This window comes from Gobio gobio (genome assembly GCF_949357685.1).
Source record: "Gobio gobio genome assembly, chromosome: 24".
Lineage (NCBI taxonomy): Eukaryota > Metazoa > Chordata > Actinopteri > Cypriniformes > Gobionidae > Gobio > Gobio gobio.
In genome coordinates, this window is record NC_137120.1 from 10,242,662 (window position 1) to 10,260,067 (window position 17,406).

A 17,406-nucleotide genomic window follows, 5' to 3' on the forward strand; every position below is an offset into this window, starting at 1 on the left:
TTTCACATTTCCGGGTTTCTTAGAAGCTGAAGTTGTTGGGTTAACTTTTATAGCGGGTTAGCGGCGAATGAGAGAATACATTAAATATATTTTTTTTGTGTCCCCATTTGCTCAAATAGCAAAAGAAAAACTCCACAATAGTGCTGTTGCCATGGTGGAGCTCCATTGATCGGGGATTTTCATAGTTGGGGTGCATGTGCTAAAAGAGTTGATCGAACTACTTCAATTCAGCTGTTCTGAAACCCAAAACTCAGTTTCCCATCTCAGGTTCAAGTTTAAACTCAGAGTTGGTTGAACCTCCTTTATTAAAACGGGCCCCAGGAGATAAAGTTAATGGGATGGGGATGTTCTCTTTTATTCTGGACGGCAAGGGCAGTAACTGCGAGCGTGTTTTGCAGTATTAAACATGTGTATCGATTGCATCAGGCTCAGAGAATTCTTCAAAAAGAACATACTCTTGAATATCACACAACTTAGACTTCAGAAAGTCAATATTCCACCATTTAGTTTTATTTTCTACAAAATAATTTATCTGTTGAGCTATAAGGCTTGAATCTCCCGCATAAATAACACAGGATTACATTTTGCAGAAGCTTAACCAAAGCTTAAATACAACCATACACTCGCGTTGTATTAAGGCTCATTTGACCAGTTTATGATGAACGCCATTATATTTTTTAAATTTTAATATCAAATCACGGTCACGAGCAAATTTCGTCTGAAGCAAAAAACGAACAATGTCGAGCAAATACAAATAACGTTACATTATTTTTGGTCGAATTTAAAGCGAACAGAGCCTCGTTTGTTTACATCGTCGACAGGAAGAGAGATTTTATACAGCCTAAATGTCTTACCCTGCTCAAGTAAACACAGCAAGAGCAAAATCGAGACGTGCTTCATTTTCTCCGTTGTTTTCCAATTCATAGTTTTCACGTGACATCACAGCATTATGAACGCCCACCTAGAGGGCAAAACAAGTCTTTTCTCCATTGACCCCCAGGCATTTTTACCAGGGCTGACAAAACGTTGCAAAATGTTTTTCAAACGGTGTTGCGTTGAACGTATCTCAAAACCGTATATGAAAACGTTGCGCACCGGTTTGAACTTGAACGTGCAGCTGCTTTGTAAGTGATATTAAAAGACCAAGTTCCCCAGATAGCAAACTGACTCCGGAACGGATCCGCCCCGGAGGTATCACAAGCTCTGGAACGGATCCGCAAAACGGGTCCGGAACGGAGTCCACTTGCACAGCGCGGCGGAACCGGAACAGATAAGGATTGCGGATCCAGACCAGATCCAGGGCAGATCCGCCCCGTACCCGCTGATAAAGCAGCTGATCCGCCGCGGATCCGATCTGGACCCGCTGATAAAGCAGCTGATCCGCCGCGTATCCGATCTGGACCCGCTGATAAAGCAGCTGATCCGCCGCGTATCCGATCTGGACCCGCTGATAAAGCAGCTGATCCGCCGCGTATCCGATCTGGACCCGCTGATAAAGCAGCTGATCCGCCGCGTATCCGATCTGGACCCGCTGATAAAGCAGCTGATCCGCCGCGTATCCGATCTGGACCCGCTGATAAAGCAGCTGATCCGCCGCGTATCCGATCTGGACCCGCTGATAAAGCAGCTGATCCGCCGCGGATCCGATCTGGACCCGCTGATAAAGCAGCTGATCCGCCGCGGATCCGATCTGGACCCGTTTATTAAGTGGGTCATTCGGTCTGGATATCTTTCAGATCCCTCATTCAAAAGTATTCTTGCAAAAACTAGCTACATAGAAATTTTTAAACTATAATGGAACAACATTAGATAGACTGGATTGCTCTATAAAAGCTTGAATATTTAATGTCTGCTTTTATGAATAATAAAACATGATTAAATCATTCAAAACTTGAAAAGCTAAATTAATCCTATTTAGCCAGTAACAATAAAACTACACAGAAATAGGTAATTAGACTGTAAAAGTAAAAACAGTCTGTAGTCTGTAGTTATTTTTATAGTTTTATTATTCATGTATACAATGAATAGTATTATAGAAAATGAAGTGCAACCATAAGTTGTACCAAGATTTAAAAAAAAATATATATATAATGAAAAAGAACACGTTATTTTTAGTGTTGCTCAAGAAACATTTACTCTTATTAATGTAGTAAAGAGTTGCACTGTTAAAATTGTTTTTGTAGAAACTGGATTTTTTTTTTTAAATTAATGAATAGAAAAACAGAAAAAAAAATAAAAATACATAAAACATCATTTATTTAAAACCTCGATTTTATTTTAAATGAACACTTCACAATTTAATGTAGTTAACAGTGAGACACTACTGTTGGGTGCTGACAGTGGGACGGCTCCTTGAGCTCCCCCTATCTGCTGCCAGGCTGAACCACCGTATTGTGTGTTTGGTAATTTCCTCATCAGTGGCGGCACGGGATACATGGCTCTTTCTCACTGCACCTGTAATACACAAGCAGATTTTCATTAAATTTCATGAAATCACATTGGAGTTGTGCCAGTTTTCTAAGGCAGCGGCTATTTACACCAAGTGAAAATAACATTTTCTAAGTGATAGATGATATTTACATCAATAAAAGCCCTCCCTACACTAACCCCTAACCCAACCCAGTAAATGCTTTTATTATTATTAAACATTTCATTAGGTACTTTATTTTCACATTTAGAACATTTTCTTCATTTTTATTGAAATTGAATGCCTTTGAGAGTGGAAATATGTTTTTTGTTGTTGTTTTTTTACTTTGTTTGGCCCAACCAGGCATTGTTAGGCGGAGCATGTGTCTTCCTGTAGAATATTGTGCTTATGTCTATGATGAGTACTGGGCTACTCCACAATGGGTGGCATCCCATTCTGTTTAAAGTAGTCTGAATATAAAGACTTATTATAGGCGTATTGTAGTTTTTCAGGATAAGAAAAAAAAACACAATTTGGAAGATGGATTCATGATGTACTCACTCATTTTTAACAACAACAACAACAAAAAGTTAGGTTCAAAAGAATAAAAAAAGAAATGTGCTTATATTTTGTAGCCAGGCTATATTTATTACATTTACTTACACAGAAGGAACTTCTTTGACTCCATCTGGTGAAATGGCATTTTCCCATTCATGCCCTTCCAGTTTATTCTCCTCCCCACATCATCATGGAACATGCGGGAAAGGATGTTCCATGTGACACGTTTTGTGTCATGACCCCCAATAGTTGCCAGGGAGGAAATCTAAAATGTAACAAAAATCCTGTCAATTTCGTATATTAGCTTGTGCATTACAATCACGTGGTTCTGATGACGCACAAAATTCAGATGGATGGCAGGAATTGAAAAACATAATGGACGAGATGGAGTATGTAGGCTACTGTGCTGATTTAGAAAGCTATAAACAGAAAATCACAACATATGTTGGATGTGATCCTTATGTTATGAATAGGAGCGATTTTTTTTTTCTACTTAATTGGAACACTTGCCTGCTTTCTAGACGGTTGATATAGAGAGTAAAGCTGCCGTCACGGCGTGTTGAGTTCTGGTCTGGTTTGTTTAACCGAGCTGTCTTTCTGCTAGCGAGTTTAGGTTTAGATTGTCTGTCGACTCGTAGTTGTGAAAAATGTCACCATTGTAGGTCATTCATGCTGCGACGAGAATTGCCATATGAACACCATCGTTCAAGTGGAAAACTGGACAATGTACTTTCCCGCTTTTCTAAGTGTAAAACCCTATTTTATACAGGTTGGGGAGTTGATGGTAAGACGCTGGATAGCAAATCTAGTAATGTCACTGATTCCTTATGACTCCTCCTCGCGGTGCAATTAGAGAGTTGAGATGTCCTACAAGATGGCTGAGCTCGGTCGGTTTGGAGGACGGGAGCGAGGAAACGAGTAGGGATATTGAGAAGCACCCCTGGGCACCCTCCTGCAGAGTTTAGCTCCAACCCTAATTACAGACAGGTGAAGCTAATCAAGCTCTTCAGGATCACTTGTTGAAAATATACAGGCAGGTGTGACAAACAGGTTGAAAATAAACTTTGCAGGACAGTGGGTCCCCAGGAGCAGAGTTGAAGACCTCTGTTTTAAAGTAAAAAAGTGATAAGTTACGTAAACTACAAAAGCTCTTTGTGGTTTTTTCGGTTTAAGCAACAATAAACCACGCAAAACATTTTGAGTTTGTGTTAGTGATTCCTAGGTAGAAAATCGCTTCCTGCCCTCCATCTGCTTTTCGCACCTCAGCAGTGACGTCACCGGCAAACAACCTATTAACAGAGGGAAACAAATGTCCAGTGTTAATTACATTTTTTCCTCTAAACATCTTGATGACCAAGTAACCTGTTTCCTCTGTGCTATATATTTAATGTTTTTAGTGTATATAAGATATTGACAGTTTTGGGAAAACTGCACTCAAAAATATATCTGGTAAGATTTGCCCAGATTAACCTTAATGGGGCCATTTGGTTGTGTAACCTTAGGCTTTGTGCCAAAACTAGGGTTTGCTCCCTTCGTCACTACACCTTTAAATAAGACCCATAAGTAGGGGAACGTCATTTGCACTACACTACTGTGCAAGTTCATTTAAGAGCAAACCTAAAACTGCTCGATATACAGCACACATTATTTATTATAGACATAAAAATATGACGACCATTAAAGACCATTTATAAAAGGGCTGATAAAAATATTTTGTTTAACACATTAAAAATAATGAACAAATAACGCAGTATGTGTTTTCTTTTCACTCCCCAAGGTTAACAAAAAATAAATAAAAAATTGACACTGTAAAAATGCTACAATGTAATCTAATCTTACAGTGCAATGAGATTGAGGGGGGGGACTCACCACACTCGACTTCAGTTGATGATTGGCAGGATTTTTGAGCCACTCCTCAAAATTCTCCACTTCTTCCATTGACCTTAATGGAAACTCTACTGGGTTGTCTGGCATTTCCATGTCTTGGCCTACTGGGTTCAACTTGCTCGTCAAATAATTAACTTTAGCAATTATTTGCTCCTGCTGGTGTTTAAGTAATTCCAATAAACTTATAATGTGGACTTCTGCAGCTGTAAAAAAAAAAAAAAATTATTATATATATATATATATATAAGTTTGGAATATATAAACAATTTTTATTCTGCATTGGACAACTCATTAAGGCACATTTCACTGAACAGATGGGAAGAGAATGTTTAACTTTTTTTAAATCGAGGCCTCAAAGAACTGAATTTAGGCTTTTATTCACATAAACATTGATAGCGAACATAAACAGAAGCTCAATCGAACTTGCTTGATGTGTGAGAACAAACCCCTTGCGGAAGCTCAAACATGCTGCGTAACACACGAGAATAGGGCTGTCACTAATCAGTCGATTATTTTGATGATTTGTTTTGTAAAATAGACCTTAGCGAAGACCTAAGCCTTTAAAATGATTTAAAATACATATACAATTACAATTAGGTAATAATATTTGGTTGAAATAAAGTATCAAAAACAAGTAATCATATGGTTCCTTATTAAAATACATAATATGCAAAATATAAACAATCATAATGTGTACAATAACAAATGCCTGCAGAGTGCACCAACGGTCTGGTGTTGTTACTCTTTACAGCAGATCAAATCCTTGTTTAATTTTGGCCAAACAACATTTAATTCAAAAGTTTACTCAATCTTGAATATTTTGTCCACTTCTTTACGATAGAAATGCTACAGTAATTATGATTATCATTTTAACCACTATACAGCATGCCAAAAATGTGTCTAATTTTCATTGACTAAAAGTAGATTCAAATGCCCAGACGTTTGGTTGACTAAAAATGACTTAATAAAAACAGCACAAAGGTTGACTAAACATGATAAAAGCTAAAAATAAGATTTGACACAGGACTAAGACTACAATTAATAAATATCTGACAAAATAAAAACTATCCGTTATTGCTCACCAGAGCAGGCAATACCGTCTGATCCACATCTCCCCCCCCGCCAGGTAGGTCTGTAGACCTTGCTTGTAGAAGGGGTTTGCTCTGCTGGTCTCTGTGCACAGTGAGGTGGTGAAGTGGGTGGAGGAGGAGCAACTGTGCCACTTGGGATAAAAGGTGGTGATGAGATAACAGGAGGTGGTGGTGAGATAACAGGAGGTGGTGGTGAGATAACAGGAGCTGGTGGTTCGGTTAAGAGTTTGGCTGGACCCCTGGCTCTTTTTTTATGAGGATGACCTTCTTCACTGTCATCATCTGTGTCTCCCAAGAAATGGCTAAAGTGGGTTGAAAAATTACAACAATTAGGGTAGAAAAATTACAACAACCTTATCTTGATCTGCAGAGGCTCTTATTAATAATTACATAAACATTTTGACTGGCCTAAGAACTTGAGTTGAAAATTTGTGTAATTGGTTAAGAATGGCGTGGCAATCCTGTGGCAGTTGTGTTAAGAGAAATCCTGGAATGTTTTCCTCAAAAAACGTAATTACTTTTCGACTAAGAAAGAATGACATTAATAGCTTGGATGAGATGGGGGGGGGTGTGTAAATGATCAGGACATTTTCATTTTGAAGTGAACTAATCCTTTAACGTAGAATTTAAAGGATAATATATGTATACACTAACATTGGCTTTGGCCTTCTCTTTGGTCGAATCTCCTCCTCTTCCTCATCAGACTGTAGATCTGATGTGTTGCACATCAGAGATTTCCTTAAGAGTCGTTGTGCCTCAAAGTAGTCATCTAAAAATAATGTGTTAAACTTCAGTAGTTTCAAATTAACAGAACAAAAAATAGAATTATAGACAACAGAACTGATTAAAATTATTTTTCCAATTGCCAATATTTTGATATTTTCTTACAAATTTAAATTAGCATACCGAATGATTTAATAATTCTGACATCATATGTTTTCCAGTCAGGTCCAGGCTCTTCTGAATTTTTCACTGCCCTGTTCACTCTTTCATCATTTCTGTAGTTTGGCCAATAGACAACTCCATCGCTGCACCACTTTTGTGGCACCACTGCTACTGTTTTGTTTATCAGGAACTCGATTAGGTTGAACATCCTTAACCTAGAAGGAAAAACAGCACCACAGAAATATAACTTCCTGTTTCAAGTTCTGAAACAATTGTTATTTGTCAAACACAATCTATAACCATCGATATTAATCAATTATTGCTGTGGCGTATGCATGTGTTGTGAATTAGGTGGAATGTTTTCGTGAGAAGAATTAGTGAATGAGACCCAATGATTTGCTGATCACACTGTTTGTACTTCTTTTTTTAGCCTTTCAGGTCAGTACGTCTTCCTTTGGTTATTTCACCAAGTGCATAGTGTAATTGCATAGTGCATATGGGTCAATTCTAAAAGAAGGTTGAAATTGGCCATTTAAGACCTGCAGTGTAAATGTGGCCTTATTGAACTCAATTGAATCAACAATGAACTGTCAAATAACTGCGAAGTTGCTTTGAAACGATCTGTATTGTATAAAGTGCTATATACATAAAATTACTTTGAACACATTTAACACAAGCAACTTACTACACAAAGTACTTACAGTTCATTGTTATCCAGTTTCAGACTGCAGTGTGATGAGGCATGGTGATGTCATTTGTCACAGGTGTTTAAGCAAAATTAGTATCAAACACAGTCCAGTCAAAACTAACAACCCCATCAAGTCTTACTGCTAATATTTGAACACAAAAAGTACAACTAAAACTACCATCAAAACTACAAAACATCATTCTCCCCCAGGAAGAAAACAAACTAAAATGGCTTCATCCTTTTGTACTGTTAATTATAAAAAAGAAAAAGCTGATAAGTTTCTGTAACCTTAAAGGGTTAGTTCACCCAAAAATGAAAATTCTGTCATTAATTCCTCCCTCATGTTGTTCCAAACCCGTAAGACCTTATTTCATCTTCAGAACATGTATTGTTGTATGAAATCTGAGAGCTCTCTGATCCCTCCATAGACAGCAATAATTAACACTTTCAAGGCCCAGAAAGGAAGTAAAGACATTGTTAAAATGGCCCATGTGACTCAACCTTAATTTTATAAACCGATGAGAAATTTGAGCTAAAAAAAAACAAACAAAAATACAGACTTTATTCAAAAAGTTTCCGTTGTAAATAGTGCAGCGCTCTCATCTACGGCAGCATCATGACGCATGCACGGGAACTGCTTAGGAGACTGGCACAGGCTAGAAGAAATTGTTAAATAAAGTTGTTATTTTTGCACTCAAAAAAAATTCCCGGTGCTTCATTACATTAAAGGGTTAGTTCACCCAAAAATGAAAATTCTGTCATTAATTACTCACCCTCATGTCGTTCGACACCCGTAAGACATTCGTTCATCTTCGGAACACAAATGAAGATATTTTAGTGTAAAGCTGATGCTGAGAAAGGCTTCAGACAGGCCTCCATAGGGACTCAGTACATTCACACTCACAAGACCCATAAAAGGCACTAAAAACGTCGTTACAAAGTCCATCTCACTACAGTGGCTCTACAATAATTTTATGAAGCGACGACAATAGTTTTTGAGCGAAAAAAAAAAATCAAAATAACGACTTTATTCCACAAGTTCTGTCTTCCTCTGCCGTGAACTCGCGAAGCACCAAGACGCATGCGCGAGAATATGACGCAGAACCGGCGTTCGGACACGTGACCCAGAAGCGAGGAGGAGATTTGTTTACAATGAGCAGAGGAAGACGCGCCGTATCTAAGCTGTTGAATTCTACATTGATCTACATTGATGCCCTACGCCATATTCTCGCGCATGCGTCGTGGTGCTTCGTGAGTTCATGGCAGAGGACAACAGAACTTGTGGAATAAAGTCGTTATTTTGATTTTTTTTTTTTCGCTCAAAAACTATTGTCGTCGCTTCATAAAATTATTGTAGAGCCACTGTAGTGAGATGGACTTTGTAACGACGTTTTTAGTGCCTTTTATGGGTCTTGAGAGTGTGAATGTACTGAGTGTCAATGGAGACCTTTCTCAGCATCAGCTTTCAACTGAAATATCTTCATTTGTGTTCCGAAGATGAACAAATGTTTTACGGGTATCGAACGACATGAGGGTGAGTAATTAATGACAGAATTTTCATTTTTGGGTGAACTAACCCTTTAAGGCTGAACGACTGGAGTCACATGGACTATTTTAACGATGTCTTTACTTCCTTTCTGGGCCTTGAAAGTGGCAATTAAATAGCTGTCTATGGAGGGATCAGAGAGCTATCGGATTTCATACAACAATACATGTTCTGAAGATGAATGAAGGTCTTACAGGTTTGGAACAACATGAGGGAGGAATTAATGACAGAATTTTCATTTTTCCCTTTAAAGGTTTAGTTTACCCAAAAATTAAAACAACATAAGGCTGAGTAAATGATGAAATGAGTAAAAGAATTGAACTTTTTGGGTGACCTAAACCACTAACCTGTGGAGTTTTTGTTGTCCCTCATCTAAAATGTATGAAATAAGGGTATGGCCACAAAACCATCCCTATGAGGTAAAACAACACATTTTTGGACAAGCTCTGAAGCTTTAACACACTTGAGCATATCTGATGTTTGTGAAACAGTATGGATATTCAGATAGTCAGAATTGAATGGGTAAGTGAAGAACAAAGACTTCTCAGAAAATTCTTTGTATACCATGTACACTCCATCACTGCATTCCACAATGTTATGTATAATGCAAATCTTGTTTCCAATGGCAAACACATTATCCCCGGTTGAAACTTTAACCGTCCACTTGTCACAGGCCATCTCACCATACTGTGCTTTCACTGACAGTCCATCTACAAGTGGCCCAACAAAGTGCTGTTTTTTAAAAGAGGCACCATTTAAAGGAGTGTCAGTAATTCTCATCTCTGACAATCGACGAATAATTTGGGCAAGGGGAAAGTCTGGTTTTCTGACAAGTCTTTTTAGCTTGTGTAGGTAACTTTCATAGGGAAATGCAGAAAATGCATCAAGACAACCATGTCGTTGTACTTCATCTGCCAGATGGACCAAAGCATGTACATTATAAACAAGTTGATCTTTGCCATATATGTCACCAAAGTGAGAAACAAAAGATCTAAGCAAGGTGCGAGCGTACTGTGTGTGGCAAGATAGTCTAGGACTTACTAAAATGGCAATACCAGAGAAGAGTAGCATGAAATTGCTGTACATATTTCGGTCCAGAAAGGTACTTAAGACTACAGGTCCTGTGTACAGCAGAAACTGCCTCAATTCAGTGGCCTTCCAGCGATCTAATTCCCTTAGCGATCTGGGCTTTCGGGCAAACTCCACTGGAATGTAGGAACGCATTTCTACCAGTTTAGCAGACATTCTTTCTACTATGTTTGCAGGTATTCTGAAATTCAGAGGACCCTTGAGCCAAATGTTCAACAAGCGCCTTACCACACCTAAACAAACCAAATGCATATAATCTAGAGGGAATTGTGAAACCATGCCAACACTGCTGCCATGAAATGGATGTGGCCCCTCATGATGATGACTCTCGTCAACCATGTTTTCAAATGAATCATCTGTCCTTAGAGCATAGTCTGTATATGGGTATGTCATGCGTCTGTTAATGTATTTTCCAGGCTGAGAACATTTGTCACAACCATGGTAGCCATTGTGATTCTTTGTGTTTTTAACAAAGGACCTGGCTGGTGTGTCACAAATGACTGTGTCCAGCTTGAGCTTCAATGTCTTACCCTCTATTTCAAAGCCTTTTTCAAGCTGTTGTAACTCAGTAACGAAATCTCCAAGAAACGCTTTTGCTGAGCTTGGTTTTTTTGAACCACAGAACAGACCTATCACTACTGGTTCTTTCATGGGAACACTCAGTAGCAGACCAAGTATGGGCCACAGTTGCAGACTAGAGCTCTTGAACAAAGGAAGTCCGTCTATGTTTATTTGCAACTTCAAACAGAAACTGTCTGCCAGTGTGTGTACGTATTTAGACAGCGTATTTCTAAGCGATGACAGAATACCAAAATAGTGGTACTGTCCTCCAGCTCTTTCTAGAATAGAATACTTTGTCTTAGTCCTAAGGAGGGTTCTAGCATCCTTTGGAAGATCAGGATGGAAAATGCGAAGTATGCACAATAGTGCTGTCAAAGCAACCAAAGAAATGCCAAAGTGTATGGCCCAGTTGGAAATGCTGTCAGAGAGTGAAAATGTCTCAGAGAGTTCATCTTCTGAATCAGATGCCTGAATCGGCCTATCACAGCTGCCAACCACCAAACCCTCAAGCATGTCTGCATCTACCTCCATGCCACCTTCCTCCTCACTAAAGACTAGTTCAATTGGATTGTCTGTACTTTCTTCAGAAAACTCTCTATTGACATCTACAAGGTCCATCTCTGTTGTCATCTGAAAGTCAGTCAAATTTGTGTAATCATCCCCAATTTCTTTAAGTCGTTTATCTACATCTACATGGGCCCTCCGTCTTAAAGTAGAGCTGGAGACAGGAACAGTTTTTCTATTCATTTTATCTAAAAGAAATGTTACAGAAAAAAAAAGATAGTAATATAATATAGTCTTTGGTTGTACGTTTATTTAACAATCGGTTTAATGTGCATGTAAACGCACTCAGTATTTGTCAAAATAACAGGCTAAATCAAGTTTAAAACAGTATTTAAACTTACGTTACTCAGACGTTTGGAAAAGATGAAATGGACGAAACAGACTGGCACTTGAATGAGCTGAAACCTGCAACAGAACACAGACACACACACACACACACACACACACACACACACAATCTTTATATGATGTAAAATAATTATCTGAAGCAACATTACATGTGGAGAATATATTAAGTCAGCTGGCTAAATCAAGTTTAAAAACAGTATTTAAACTTACGTTACTCAGACGTTTGGAAAAGATGAAATGGACGAAGTTCTCAAAACAGACTGGCACTTGAATGAGCTGAAACCTGCAACACACACACACACACACACACACACACACACACACACACACACACACACACACACACACACACACACACACACTTTATATGATGTAAAATAATTATCTGAAGCAACATTACATGTGGAGAATATATTAGTCAGCTGGCTAAATCAAGTTTAAAACAGTATTTAAACTTACGTTACTCAGACGTTTGCAAAAGATGAAATGGACGAAGTTCTCAAAACAGACTGGCACTTGAATGAGCTGAAACCTGCAACACACACACACACACACACACACACACACACACACACACACACACACAATCTTTATATGATGTAAAATAATTATCTGAAGCAACATTACATGTGGAGAATATATTAAGTCAGCTGGCTAAATCAAGTTTAAAAACAGTATTTAAACTTACGTTACTCAGACGTTTGGAAAAGATGAAATGGACGAAGTTCTCAAAACAGACTGGCACTTGAATGAGCTGAAACCTGCAACACACACACACACACACACACACACACACACACACACACACACACACACACACACACTTTATATGATGTAAAATAATTATCTGAAGCAACATTACATGTGGAGAATATATTAGTCAGCTGGCTAAATCAAGTTTAAAACAGTATTTAAACTTACGTTACTCAGACGTTTGCAAAAGATGAAATGGACGAAGTTCTCAAAACAGACTGGCACTTGAATGAGCTGAAACCTGCAACACACACACACACACACACACACACACACACACACACACACACTTTATATAATGTAAAATAATTATCTGAAGCAACATTACATGTGGAGAATATATTAAGTCAGCTGGCTAAATCAAGTTTAAAACAGTATTTAAACTTACGTTACTCAGACGTTTGGAAAAGATGAAATGGACGAAGTTCTCAAAACAGACTGGCACTTGAATGAGCTGAAACCTGCAACAGAACACACACACACACACACACACTTTATATGATGTAAAATAATTATCTGAAGCAACATTACATGTGGAGAATATATTAAGTCAGCTGGCTAAATCAAGTTTAAAAACAGTATTTAAACTTACGTTACTCAGACGTTTGCAAAAGATGAAAAGGACGAAGTTCTCAAAACAGACTGGCACTTGAATGAGCTGAAACAACCTGCAACAGAACACACACACACACACACACACACACACACACACACACTTTATATGATGTAAAATAATTATCTGAAGCAACATTACATGTGGAGAATATATTAAGTCAGCTGGCTAAATCAAGTTTAAAAACAGTATTTAAACTTACGTTACTCAGACGTTTGGAAAAGATGAAATGGACGAAGTTCTCAAAACAGACTGGCACTTGAATGAGCTGAAACCTGCAACAGAACACACACACACACACACACACACTTTATATGATGTAAAATAATTATCTGAAGCAACATTCAGGGTTCCTACACAATTTTCATTTCAAAATTCCATACTTTTCCAGACTCGAATTTCCAGACTTCCTACAGATTTTTCCGACCATATTTAACTTTTTCGGATAAAATGTTTTCAAATTCAACTGCTAACAAGTGTTACATTCTAAAGATTTAGTATTGGCGTTTTTGCCTTTGATTAGGATAGGAAAGTAGCTAGACAGGAAGTAAGGAGGGAGAGAGAGGGGGGCGGGATTGGGAAAAGTCCATGAGGCAGGACTCGAACCCGGGTCTCCCGAAGCACAACAGCACTACATGGCGACGCACTTACCCACAATGCTATCGGCACCGACAAGTCTGTTACACTCTGAGTCAAAACCTCTATGTAGGATATCTAATATTTAGAAATCCATATTAAAATTGTGCCTTTTGTGACCTTAACGATCAAAATGCTAAATCAGTCACAATTTTTTTAAAGGGTTATTAATTTACCCAAAAATTAAATTTCTATCATAATTTACTTACCCTCATGTCATTCTAAACTAATAAGACTTTTGTTAATCTTGGAAATCTTGGACACATGAAGATATTTAAAGGATTAGTTCACCTCAAAATGAAAATGTCCTAATCATTTACTCACCCCAATGCCATCCAAAATGGCACCAACTCAAACTTAATTTATCTTTCACTGAAGAAAATAAGTCATGGATATCTTGGATGGCATTGAGGTGAGTAAATGATTAGGACATTTTTATTTTGGGGTGAACAAGTCCTTTAATAAAGGGACTGAAATCTCTCAGATTTTAAATATTAAAAATGTTAATATAATAAAGTCTTATGGTTTTGAAAGACATGGGGGTAAATAAATGACAAATTTTCATTTTAGGTGTACTATTCCTTTAAGAACACCATCGACTCTGTTTTATCCTCAAACCCAACTTGCTTTCTCAAACTACAAAGTGCTGTGTTAACCACTGTTGAACTGTGGAAAGGAAGGAACACACAGGTCTGACCTTTACTGCCATAGCTAGGGCTACAAGTTTTTCATTCATTGAAAAAAAACATTGTGTATATATTTATTATATACATTTAGAAATTCTTAATTTTATATTTAGAAAATGAAATAGGGACAATAGTCTGGAAACATAAATATTTTTCCATACTCCGATTTATTTTTTCCATACTTTTCCAGACCTGGAAATTACTCAAATCAAATTCCATACTTTTCCAAACCCCGTAGGAACCCTGAACATTACATGTGGAGAATATATTAAGTCAGCTGGCTAAATCAAGTTTAAAACAGTATTTAAACTTACGTTACTCAGACGTTTGCAAAAGATGAAATGGACGAAGTTCTCAAAACAGACTGGCACTTGAATGAGCTGAAACCTGCAACACACACACACACACACACACACACACACACACACACACACACACACACACACACACACACACACACACACACACACACACACACACACACACACACACACACACACACACTTTATATGATGTAAAATAATTATCTGAAGCAACATTACATGTGGAGAATATATTAAGTCAGCTGGCTAAATCAAGTTTAAAAACAGTATTTAAACTTACGTTACTCAGACGTTTGGAAAAGATGAAATGGACGAAGTTCTCAAAACAGACTGGCACTTGAATGAGCTGAAACCTGCAACAGAACACACACACACACACACACACACACTTTATATGATGTAAAATAATTATCTGAAGCAACATTACATGTGGAGAATATTAGTCAGCTGGCTAAATCAAGTTTAAAAACAGTTTTTAAACTTACGTTACTCAGACGTTTGGAAAAGATGAAATGGACGAAGTTCTCAAAACAGACTGGCACTTGAATGAGCTGAAACCTGCAACAGAACACACACACACACACACACACGCACACACACACACACACACACACGCGCGGTAACGTTAAAGTTAGGCCTAACTTTTTTACTGGAAAGGGGTGAAAATCTGCGGTCAGAATTGGATTAAAATCCGGACAACTAATTAAATCCCTCCCAGAAAGATAAATAAATTCCGTCCAAACAGTTGTACGTTACTCAAATCTATACATTATGACAATTTGCTGAAGAGCTTGTTTAGCCACAAATATTCCAGAATTACAAACATAAAGCAAAACAGTGAACAGCCTAATGCTACCGGCTACGTAAAAATCCTAAATAAAGCATATTTTAACCATTCTTACCGTGTTCCGTGTTTATCGACCGTCTCCGGCGTTTCACTGTGAGGAAATGACAGTTTTAAAAAGGCGCGTTCGCTCAGAGAATCCGCCCAGCCCCCGTTGCGAGTCCGCGAGTTGCACTTTTTTATTAGGATTAAAATCCGGACAGAATTAAAATCACCCCACCTCCCAGAAAGATAAAAGAAATTCCGTCCAAATAGTTTTTTACTCAAAAAATTATTTACCAAACGAATTTGTACTCAAATCTATACTAATGACAATTTTGCTGAGCCAAACATTTCAGAATTACAAACATAAAGCAAAAAAGTGAACAGCCTAATGTTACCAGCTACGTAAATGTACAAATAAAGTATAGTTTAACCATTCTTACCGTGTTCCGTATTTATAAATATATCGACCGGCTCCGGCGTTTCACTGTGAGGAAATGACGGTTTTAAAAAGGCGCGTTCGCTCAGAGAATCCGCCCAGCCCCCGTTGCGAGTCCGCGAGTTGACAGTGCGCTGTGCGGAGGCGGGGCATATTCTGTGCGTATGGCCAAATTGAGTCTGAGAGTACAGCGGACCTGGCGACTTGAAGGCGGATCCGCCCCGGAGTCTATTGCTATCAGGGTCAGTACACCTTGATGATGCATGTTTGTACGGGCATGTAAATGAACACGATATAAGGGTCATTCCTATTCGGTGCCATTTCAGCTTGACAACTTTCTATTCAAAATGTAAAAAATTGTCCATGATTTAACCTGAAGAAGGAAATCTGACTACAAGAAAAATATATTGGTCCAGTATTCACCTTTCAGTCACGTGACTGTCGCGGAGGCCTGGAGGGCAAAATAGCCAAAAAACTGCAGCAAAAGCATGTACATTTTCCATCTTAAAAAAAACTAAAATATGATATATGCAAATCTTTGGCACTTGTGATCCATATACAGCACCTGCTGCAATATTTAAATCACTAAAAATAGCGTTCTAAATCGCTTAACGTGAAAAACTTAAATTAAGCAAAGTTGAACGCTAGTCAAGGATTTGTTGATGGGTATTACATCGCGTTGTGCTGCACCACTTTTTTTTCCTGAAAAACGAAACTATTTTATTAATCTTTTAATTATTTTGGCTAAGTTCTATATTCATAAAACAAGAATTACTCAAAAGAAACCCTCATATATTACTTTTTATAATACTGATCTCACAATATTGAAACCCTTTCAAACATGAGATCACAAAACAAAAAACTATAACAACAATACAAATAATAATACCATTTTAAAGCTTTTCAAATTCATGTAACTGCCCTAATATTATACTTTATTTCAGTTTATTATTATTATTATTATTATTATTATTATTATTATTATTATTATTATTATTATTGCATACATAGCCTATTCATTCTATATTTTAGTTGATGTTGTTACATCCTCTGAACTGTACCACAATGTCTTATATTTGTTTTACACTTTTCTGTAATTGAACTAATAGAAACTGAAATAAAATAATAAGAATCAGTGAAGTGTGAAGGGTTTAAAAAAAAAAAACAAAGATCTCCATTGGGGCTAGTTAAAGTGAAAGTGATGTATTTTGGGAGACGCGTCTTCTTATTCTTCTTCTTTTGTGTTTTATGGCGTTTGGCAAACCAGCCTAAGGTAGCCTGGTTAAAACCAGATCATTCTCAGTAGTAAGAGCAAATCTAAATTTGCAGGAAGTTGTCTGGGTTTTCCCAGGCTAAGCCTAAGGTGCATTCTCGCCACCTACTGGGGTGGAGTTACAAGTATCGATGAACGAAAGGAAAAGAACAACAACAAAACAAAACAAAAAACACTAAATCCTTCTAATTACTCTTCATTTCTCAATGCTGTCTTGGCCAGTTTATCCACCG

The 17,406-nt window shown here is 37.7% G+C and overlaps 2 protein-coding genes across 3 annotated transcripts in view; both read right to left on the minus strand.

Annotated features, from left to right (window-relative positions):
- Nucleotides 1-1,768, minus strand: part of LOC307120418 (uncharacterized protein) — a 41,932-nt gene extending 40,164 nt beyond the window's left edge. Inside the window, exon 1 of one of the 2 annotated variants that reach the window (XM_079807447.1) lies at nt 855-1,768. In XM_079807447.1, the coding sequence (XP_079663573.1) occupies nt 855-924 (70 nt within the window). In that variant the 5' untranslated portion in view covers nt 925-1,768. The remainder of the gene's footprint in view (nt 1-854) is intronic. The other variant, XM_079807446.1, reaches the window with a different exon arrangement.
- A 492-nt stretch (nt 1,769-2,260) lies between these two features.
- LOC307120419 (uncharacterized protein) overlaps nt 2,261-17,406 on the minus strand; it is a 50,955-nt gene continuing 35,809 nt past the window's right edge. The window contains exons 6-22 of the mRNA XM_079807448.1: nt 15,121-15,193; nt 14,916-14,988; nt 14,627-14,699; nt 13,193-13,265; nt 12,970-13,045; nt 12,766-12,838; nt 12,546-12,618; nt 12,313-12,385; nt 12,084-12,156; nt 11,835-11,907; nt 11,618-11,681; nt 6,850-7,043; nt 6,598-6,712; nt 5,935-6,245; nt 4,835-5,055; nt 3,071-3,230; nt 2,261-2,454 (exon numbers count right to left, since the gene is read on the minus strand). Of these exons, the coding sequence (XP_079663574.1) occupies nt 2,321-2,454; nt 3,071-3,230; nt 4,835-5,055; nt 5,935-6,245; nt 6,598-6,712; nt 6,850-7,036 (1,128 nt within the window). The 5' untranslated portion in view covers nt 7,037-7,043; nt 11,618-11,681; nt 11,835-11,907; ... (7 more) ...; nt 14,916-14,988; nt 15,121-15,193 and the 3' untranslated portion in view covers nt 2,261-2,320. The remainder of the gene's footprint in view (nt 2,455-3,070; nt 3,231-4,834; nt 5,056-5,934; nt 6,246-6,597; nt 6,713-6,849; nt 7,044-11,617; nt 11,682-11,834; nt 11,908-12,083; nt 12,157-12,312; nt 12,386-12,545; nt 12,619-12,765; nt 12,839-12,969; nt 13,046-13,192; nt 13,266-14,626; nt 14,700-14,915; nt 14,989-15,120; nt 15,194-17,406) is intronic.